This window comes from Monopterus albus, unplaced genomic scaffold, assembly GCF_001952655.1.
Source record: "Monopterus albus unplaced genomic scaffold, M_albus_1.0 scaffold174.1, whole genome shotgun sequence".
Classification (NCBI taxonomy): Eukaryota; Metazoa; Chordata; class Actinopteri; order Synbranchiformes; family Synbranchidae; genus Monopterus; species Monopterus albus.
In genome coordinates, this window is record NW_018128054.1 from 596700 (window position 1) to 606315 (window position 9616).

The window sequence follows — 9616 nt, forward strand, 5'->3', positions numbered from 1 at the left end:
TAGTTCTCAACACTGAGCAACAATCAAATCAAATTTGAAGGCTTATTAAATCAAACTTCTGACATGTGGTATAGTTTATCATGAAATTTTATCATTAGGGCATACAGAACATCTTCTCAAACACAAATAAAATTTGCCAACTGTTAGCCTGCCAAGAAAAAGAAGGAACTGAATGTTTCTGATCCAGATCTGTTCTTTGCTCTCTAGCTGGGGAAAATCGTGAAAGGGCCAAGAGTCACAGTGCCACAAACCGTGAGATCTGAAAGAGTCCAGAGGTTTTTACAAGCACATTAGTTGGATATTTTAACATAAATCCAACAGATTTGAGCCTCATCTAATGCAAGGTGTACAACCTAACCAACGAAGCACTGATCTCATCTTCATGCTTTATGGTGCACTTACCTTTGAGTGATCTTCTGTGATGACAGATGTTTTCACCTTTGAGTGATCTATGATGGCAGATGTTTTCACAACACCGACACACACCATCATTCCCATCCACATTTTTCCAGCTGAAAAGAAAGAAAAGCTTTAATACGTTTTGCTTTTATTTAATGGATATTGTCTTAAATAAATACAAATGACATCTACAGTACCAAACACATAAATCGTGTTGAGAGGAATAAAAATAAAAGAATATGAACTTTGAGAACACGCTCAGAGTGGGGTGCTGTCTGTCAAAATTAAAAACACTCCACAGCTGTGCACCATTCATTTTGGCCAAGATTTAATCAAACATAAGCTTTGGCTTGCAGTGCTGCACAGTTACAGTAAATCAGACCAAGCATATAAACATGTTCATGATGATTGTTGTTACCTTGAATAAACATAATTGCAGGCCTTGTTGACTGGGCTGCTCTCATAAGCAGCTCACCGAGTTCCTTGGATCATGGTGAAACAGGATGGCATCAAGCTGCATTTGAAGCAAATCAGCCCTCGTCCTGGGATGGATCAGAGCTTTTGATCCTTCCTCTTTTGCATCAGTGACACATCTGACAGTTTGTTTTCACAGAGATGACAAAGACCAGTGGTTCAGCTACAGGTTTATGTGCCATTTGGGTCACATTTGTGTGTGGCTCATTTATACTCAAGCACAGGAATAAATCAAAGTCATTTGTAGTTGGATCATGCATGCTGAGCTACTCTTACCCATGGTTTTCAACAAAGTAGTATCTGGGGACTGATGTTGCATCTGGTGTCAGAGTGGCAACGCAGCTGTCGATGAAGAGTAGTCTTTGTTCTGCATCAGGACCAGTGTAAGAAGCCTCAAGGTGCAGGAGGTCTCCAAGGTAGAAGACATTGGAGGACATTTCACTTCTCCAGTCACCTACATGTACAGAAAACATCACTACACACACACTTATCAGGATAAACCACAAGGGCAAGAGTCCACACGTACCAGTCATCAGCTTTAAGGAGAAAGCAGAATACTTTGCAGAAGCGGAGAGGACCAGAGGCTGCTGAGGGTAACTGCTCACAAAGTGCGTCCTGTCCCAGAAAGTCAGCTTTTATGAAGAAGTCAAACAAAAATGTCCTCACATCAACAGTGAATGAAATTTCACCTCTTATAGTGGCAGTTAACAGGGACTACAGCACGGATCATCCTGGTAACGCCATGGTGACTGGTAGCAGGTGAGAACATCAGCTGGTTGGAGTAGGTCACAAAGTCCTCAGACATCTAAAGAGGAATATAAATCACATTAGAAACTCAGCACCATCTGAAAAACCCATCATTGTGTCAAGCACAAACAACTTACAGTTAATTTGGAGCCACAGTCCTGCAGTCCAGCTTCAATGACAAGTTCAGTGTCAGTCACTGCAACAGCTTGGCACTGACTACTCTCTGTGTGCTCACCTTCTCCCAAAAACAGCTCTCCAGCAGAGACAAGACGTCCATATTTAAACAGGTCAGCCTTTACCGTAATGATCATGGATGTTTCTGTGCATCGGACATGCACAGCGGTCTCATCACTGGAGTCTGACCCACTGTTTTCTCCAGTAGTTAACACTGCAGATTTATATTGTCTTCCTTCAGCATCAATCATGGGTCCATCCTTCAAAGATCGAATGGTATGTGCAACACCAAAAGCAAGTGAAAGCAGCAGCGCCAGAGAAGCCGAATGCCCTGCGATTACCATTGTGCACTTCTCTCATAAAAACAGGAGACTTTTGGAAATATGAATCAGAACAAACCTCCTGCTCAACCCAGTCAGTAAGACAGATAATGATACACCCTTCCATATAAAACACAGAAGATCTGAGCCAGTCCAGATAATCCTCCCACTTCAGACCAATCAAATCACCTGTGGCAGACAGCTGCAGGCAATGACTCGTTAGCTGATGTGGCAGAAGTAGAAAAGGCTGTAGTGGCTCTGAGCTACATGTACTTTCAATATTATATGGATGTATCTCTAGACTCTGCAATACTGAATGGCATTGGAGGTAAAAAAGAAAATGAAGTAAATATACTGTGAGTAAATCTTAGAAAGTGAGACACACAAAAGGAAAAGCTGTCACACTCACAGCAGGTTTTGGCTGCATATTGTAAATACTTTAACTCCAAACATATTCTTTATCCAAAGGAAAAAAATTTACAAGGGCTACATTTTACTCTACTAAGTGCTTTACTTTATTAAGTGCACATCAAAATAATTTTTGAGGCTTTAATCATACCCAACTGAAAATGAAGAGTATGAAGAGTTTATTTACAAAAGCATAACTCCATTGTCGTCAATTTTCATAAATCATTGTGTAACATTTTCCCCACTATTTGTACTGAAATAAATCTCAACATAATTAATGTGTAAATGACTTGAAAAGCCAATTATTTTACATACACACATGCTGTAATAATTCTATATTAAAAATAAACAGCACTTTTAGATTTCTAGCTGTAATTATAATACAAATGATAAGTGTGACAATCAAATAAAGAAATACAAAATGCTTGTGTAATTCAGTGTGGAATATATTTTACATCACACATACATGGCACATGTCCTACACAACAACTGTACTGTCTCAAATTCACTATTGTAAAATCTCACATCTGAAGTATAATCACAAAATTGACTGTTTTTATTAAACACAAAATGAAGCAGACTTTCTGTGAGCTGAGACAAGTCAATTAGCTTGTCAGATTATTTTAAAAAAGCACAAACTGAAAACACAATGTTCAAAATTCTTCCAAATGTAAATAATGTGTGTGTGTGTGTGTGTGTTGGACTGTTCTACTCAAAAACAGCATTTCTTACTCTATCTGAATGTCTTTACTTTGACCTGGACCTATTTTACAAAACCGTATGTGTGAATCAAATTCAAGTTAAATTATTCTCTTTGCTAAGCAAATGCAGACTAAGTTTGTAAATGTCAATGTCCAAGAGGAACAAGCAAAGGCGACTGTGTGGTGGGTAGAGCAGTCGTCTCCCAACTCGAAGGTTGAAGGTTCGAATCTCAGTGGCTCCAGTCCACATGTCGAAGTGTCCTTGGGCAAGACACTGAACCCCCTATTGCCCCCGATGGTTAGAGCCATCAGTTTAGTTGGCACCACAAATTTCTCGGTTCTGTACCGGAAACAAATTCCTTGTGTGTAACATATTTGGCCAATAAAGGTGATGATTATCCTTATTCAAAGGTTTCTCACAGCCCTCGTCTCTTACAATCTCATCTAATGTCTATTGGAGCTTAGCACTGATATTAGCAAATGTTGAGCGGTGCTTCATGTGCACTGAAAATTACTCCATTAGTTGGATGTCAAAGGCAAACACTCCATCAAATGAAAAGCCCAAGTAGAAGGTAACCTTTTCATTTCCATTTGGAAGAGAGGCAGAGTACCGAGGAAAGACCCTGATTTTGCTGTGCCTGGTTCCACCTTGGACAAACAAGTTTCCATTTTCTGTCCATCCTTCAACACGTTTGAGTAACTGCACAACGTCCTTAGTTTTCCATATTTCCCCTTCACGCCATTTCAGGTTTTTTTCATTTAGAGTGCCCCCAATCTGTTTTTCAATAGCACTTCTGTGGACAATCTTGTTAAGGCCTTTTGCCTTTCCCAGAAAGAAGTGGGCCATGATTCTGTTTTTCCTTGTAGACCTGTGTTCAAGTTTATGCTCACAGAGTCTCCGAAGCGCGTCAATGGCTGACAAGAGGGTCTGACTATTAGCAGAACTGAGCTCATTGCTTGTCTCAGGCCAGAAGAGAAGGGACAGAAGGAAGAGAGCGCTTGGTGATGACATGTCTCTCCCTTTTGTAGTAAATTTCTTGCTGAGATCTTGTAGCTTTTGAAGGGACAGGAGCTTTGAAGACCCAGGCAGAGTACAGTTCAGAGCTATCTGGCAAAAGATGAAGTTTGACAGTTCTGCCTGGTCAAGGTCCTTGCATGTCAGGTTTTCTGGGTACATTCCAATTATTGTCTCAAGTTTTTTTCCTGCTCTCTTTGGGTCATTGTGATTAAGTAAGGAGAGGATGGATGTAACGTTCCCTCCACCAAGGCTGTAAATCTTCATCTGTCTTTTGAAAGCAGAAAGGTTTTCAAATGGAAGGGCCGCATCAGTGCTGTTGCTTTGAGCTGCTTCCTCACTCTCATCTGGTGTGACACAGAAAAATCCAGCAAAAACAGCACTTTTCCTTCTCAACCATCTTCTAGGATTGTGTAGTTGTTCTGAATCTCTTGCATCAAGCTCTTCATCCATTTCACTAATGTCAGTTTGAAAGTAGCTAAGGTCTTCAGAAATGCACTCAAGTGCATGGTGCAAGCTCTTCTGTAACCCTTTCAACTGCAGATGAAACCTCTCCCAGGGTTTTTTGACCTCTGCTGGTATGTAGTCTGTTAACAAATACTGCATCAACTCTGATTTTCCTGCAGCCTTTGAAAAAACATTTGTTCTTGACAGGAATGTTATCAGACTGCAGCCAACATCTACCTCCCCATAGTATGAGTTGTTAAAGGTGACAGTCTCTTTCTTTGGTGTGTTTTCAGAGGCCCGGAAGGCAGAAATTCCTTTGAGAGCAATGGTTATAATTTCAATTCCTCCTTCAGGTGAGGTTTCTTTTTCCTCAAGGGTGTCATACAAGTGGTAAAACCACCTCTTGTAAACTTGTCCCAATGTGTCAAGGACAAATATATCATATGGAAGAAGAGCTTTTGCTTCTTCTGCCCACTTTAGGGCCTCTTCAAATCTCAAGTTTGTATAAAGCAGCCGGGCAAGTTGTTGTGCCACAAAAGCTTCTTTTCCCAAAGCTATGTAAGCTGCCTCCATGAGCTCGACAGCTTTCTGACCACCACTTTTGGTGCAGACATGCTCAACAAGAGGTGAAAAGGCTGTGTCTTTAGGATCTCCTCTGCTCTTTTTGTTTCGTCTAATGAAAAGGGCTCTGATGAAATTCAGAAACGTATTTCTGTCAAACCTATGATTCATAAGTACCTTGTCACTGATGAGATCCATGGCAATGTCACTCTGAGGCACACCTACAGACAGCTGACTCAGAATTTCCTGTGCCAACTTTGGGTGAATAATCCGTATTGATGAAATGTGAGTTGAAGCTTCGTTTAGGTGGATGAAAATAAGCTTAGCTTCATCACTGAGATGATCCACAAATGCATGGTTCCGAGTTCTTTCCACATAGGTAGCTATGCCAAGAGATGCCTCACAGTGTGAAACAGATAGATATGAATCTTCAACGTAGCTATTCAGGAGAGCCACAAATCTAATGAGGCGAGTATCAGGTGATGAATGATCAATTTTTTCTAGCAGATTTTTTACAAAGTTCTCAATGTAGCTCTTCTGGAACTCTTTGCTCATCAGCACAAATGTGAGGATGTAATCTGAATGAAACTTCAGTTCGAGTTGCTCCAGCTTTTTGGAGAACAAAGGCTTCTCTTTAGGTGACAGCTTATGTGTGACTGCTACTGTTTGAGATGCTTTGCTCATTGGTTCTGGATCATGTGACCTATTGCAGATCAGTAGAACAAAGCACAGCACAGAGGAATGTAGCTTTTTGGTTGCAATGGCATTCCCTAGTTCCCGTCTGAGATCATCAATGTAATCTGCTTTGCAATCCTCCAACAGCAGGAGCACCGGCAGACAGTTGTTTTTGTCTTTCTCGTCATGTTCTCTCAGTCTCAGCGCATGCTCACACACAGTTGTGATTTCCTTACAGTGTTTAACAACTGCACATCGTAACTTTGTCCTCTGACTCCAGAGTATCTGTCGTGCCACTGTACTTCCACCGCTGCCAGGTTGGTGGTATATGTTCACACTCTCAATGGGACGTATGGCTTTGTTACGATTAATAATACTGTTGAGGATTGTGCTTGCGTCTTTGTAGGCATCCCTCTCTATGATAACCCCACACCTGTGTCTGTCAGCAAGCCAGAAGTTGATCCAGTTTATCTTTCCACCTCGATAGAAGTGGCTCTCAATATGCTGGATTTCATCCTTGCTCATGATCTCCAGATTTGTATCATCACACTGGTCGACACTGATGATTTCTAAAGAATCTAGCCTAGCCTCTTCAACTGATCTTAGGAAGCACAGGCCTCCATTTAGGACTGGTAATTTTTTCATGGGCTGACTCTTTGAAAGTTGAATGCTTTGCACTGTGGCGTCCACATGACTCAGTGGCATTTCTACAATGCTGATATCTTTGAGTGCAGACATTGAACAGGACACCTGGGCAAGACTCGACCACTTTTTGTAGTTTTCCTTTGACTCTGATATGACTGCCAAATAGTCATGTCCATTCATTTCTGCATAGAATTCATGGAAAACCTCAACAAGTGGCTGCTCAACTTCAGACATGAGCAGGAAGATGACCACAAATGAACGCCTGGGAAGGATATCATTGCAGATGACAGACACTGCCGCCTTCATTTTCTTTTTACTTGTTTTGATCCAGGTTTTTTCATCACATGTTTCTTCTGCACCAGGGAAGTTGTTTCTTCCATTGCAGAAAATCCAGCTTGTTCTCTCAAAAAGCTGCAAAGAATTTATGAAGTCGTTAATTCCTGGCTTACTGTTCCTTCCATAGTCATCGAGGAAATGAAGTGTTACAGCCTTCTGCTCCTTATATTTACCACAAAGCCCAGATGACTCTGAATCAGGGTCGAAATCAAACACACAGAAGACCTTCATGGGAACCAAGAAGTCAATGCAGTCGAGATGCACTGACTGAAATTTGTTTGTCACAAGGATGTAAAACAGAGAGTTGTCCATGTGTGTTTTTCCACATGTTAAGAGGACGGTGAGTTTCCTCTTTTGATCCTCTCTGAAGTCCTCAGCCATTTGAATGGTTGAAGCTTCTGCCTCCTCTCTCTCTTGGTCCTTCTCTGTCAGTCCTTGAATGAAATGAACAAGTTTATCACCAGGTACCTGTGGACTGCTGGCTCCCACTCTGTAATAGGGAACTTTGTCTCCACATTTGACTTTCTTGTCCACCTGAGAGAATTTTGGGATACAAACTGAGTACAACTTATCTTTTACAATGCTTGCTTTTGGGACAACATCATATTCAATGACCCATGTTTTCTCAGTAGTTTTCTTGTCCAGCACCTCAACAAATCGGGGGTTTCTTATGCATTTCCTGGCATCACATTGCTGATCTGACCCGGCGAAGCATCTTTCAATGTAGTCTAATGCGTCCACAAAGTCTTCTCTGTTTTTGATAGGTATTCCTATGATTTCCCCATGCTTGTGATTACTTCCCATTTTATCCATAATGCCAAAATGAATTGTCCCATTGGTTCTCATATTCATGCATGCACATGCAAATCTTAACACTTCAATTCCTACTTTTAATTTCAGCCTTTTCAAGTCCAGTTTGTGTGCCTCCTCCAGTGATTTGTATTCATGACATGGAATAATCATGTTTTCAATTCCTGTCTCTGGAGGAAGCACATTGTGCTTCACATACCTGCAGTTCTTTTCATCCTCATCAAATTTTCGATAGTCACAGAAAGATACATCTACTTCTGCAGAGGCTAAGTTGTCACTGCATACAGTAGGATTAATCTCTCTCTCTGTTCTGTCACATGGTGTCTGTGAAGAAGGTTTTTGTTCTTGTACCTCATTTAACACATTTTCTGTTTTGTCATCTCTTCCTTTATCATGTGAATCACTTTCTTTTTTTTGTTTTTGCTGTTCTGACTTTAGAAGATCATCTCTTTCTTTCAGCAGATGTTCACTTTGGCCACCTTTCATTCCAACTGTAGTGCTGAGAAATTTCTTCTGTAGCGTTTTCAGAACAGGTCCTGTCACCTCCTGCTCCTCCAGTTTTTTTATGTAGTTCTCTTTTATCCCAATGGATCTCAACCAGGAGCTCACATGAGATTCTGTCCAGCTGTGATAAGGCAGTTGCTGCCATTCTGTGGAACAAAATTTTAAATAAAGGGTGATTAAACAGCAGGTGAATGAATCTTTGACTTTTTACTCTGAAGAATTTCTATTTGTTTACTTTTAGGTGTGGTTATTGGTTAGGTGTGTGATTTGGATGAACCATCCCTTCAACTTTTTTGATCTTCCCTTTTCAGCTGCACTGACCTTTATGGGTTGAAATGTCAGTGTCTGTTGCAATTGTATTAGGAACCACACTCAGCACAATTTATGCAGTGTAAATGTTTTTGTGATAACAATTCAGCTACATGTGTACTACACAGTGTAATGCATTGTATTGATTATACAACATTTCATACTCACCCATCTCTGAGGAACTGCTTTCCATTTTTATGCATGTTCCTAAAAATTGTAAAAAAAAAAAAAAAAAAAAAAAAAAAAAACAGAATAAGCTTTAATGTTTGTTACATTATAACTTTATTTTCTGAATCATTGACATAGTTACTAGACCAAAGGTCACACTTACCGTGTGACGCACAAGACTATAGCCCCTATAGCATTGTCGATGTATCAGTCAGTGTCCCTGTTGGTGACAAAGCAGTGTTAGCACACTTTCCCCCTCTTAACATTGTAAAGGGTCTGAAAGTTACTTTCATCTAAAATCATTCTGAGAATTTAGTTTGGTTTTTGTCATAATTGTCTGTTGTGATAAGTTTTGCATTTTACACTTTTAAAACCACTTTTCCTGGACAGCCACTGGTCTTAAGGTCCACTTTAATACCATTCCACAGCAGAATAGACAGCAGAGTATAAGAGCGATAATATAGTTTGACACAGTCGTTTAGCATCTGCATGCATGACACAGTATGGCTACGACCCTTGGCACAGACCTGCTGGTAAACAACAAGACTCAGTGAGAGCTTGATTCTAAGTTTTATTCATAAACCCTCAGTAAGTTCATCTTTACCAGAAAATGCAAAGAGAATATACAAATGATCTGTAAGAAATCTAAAAAGACATAAAACTGTTTTATTCATATATTGCATAAAGGCCCCTCATTTTATAATTGTGTGACTACACAGGCAGGGAACCTACTTATTTTATCACTTTTACTGAATAAGGAAGTAACTTGCCTTCAAGCAAAAGGTTGTTGCACAATATCCTTGTTACTGTAGAATGAGATCATAGGCCCAAAAAATCTCCAGTCATGGAAGAAGAGTCAGTGCCTTTAACAATGGTTCATGAACTGCTGGAACAACAAAGAAATGTTTAAAGATGTTATTGAT

The 9616-nt window shown here is 40.2% G+C and overlaps 2 protein-coding genes across 5 annotated transcripts in view; both read right to left on the reverse strand.

Moving 5' to 3' along the window:
* Positions 1-45: 45 nt before the first annotated feature.
* On the reverse strand, positions 46-2295 carry LOC109969544 (zona pellucida sperm-binding protein 3-like). Its single transcript, XM_020616491.1, is given in 8 exon segments — positions 46-259; positions 403-512; positions 818-871; positions 873-992; positions 1150-1327; positions 1400-1488; positions 1563-1678; positions 1758-2295. Coding segments are annotated over 8 exon segments (1104 nt in total). The 5' UTR covers positions 2139-2295; the 3' UTR covers positions 46-203.
* Positions 2296-3559: 1264 nt separating this feature from the next.
* LOC109969543 (sterile alpha motif domain-containing protein 9-like) overlaps positions 3560-9616 on the reverse strand; it is a 9195-nt gene continuing 3138 nt past the window's right edge. For 2 of the 4 annotated variants that reach the window (XM_020616488.1, XM_020616490.1), the window contains exons 2-5: positions 9464-9576; positions 8857-8913; positions 8694-8732; positions 3560-8362 (exon numbers count right to left, since the gene is read on the reverse strand). In XM_020616488.1, coding sequence (XP_020472144.1) covers positions 3735-8362; positions 8694-8718 — 4653 coding nt within the window. In that variant the 5' untranslated portion in view covers positions 8719-8732; positions 8857-8913; positions 9464-9576 and the 3' untranslated portion in view covers positions 3560-3734. Of the gene's footprint in view, positions 8363-8693; positions 8733-8856; positions 8914-9463; positions 9580-9616 lie in introns of all 4 variants that reach the window. The other 2 variants (XM_020616487.1, XM_020616489.1) reach the window with 1 other exon arrangement.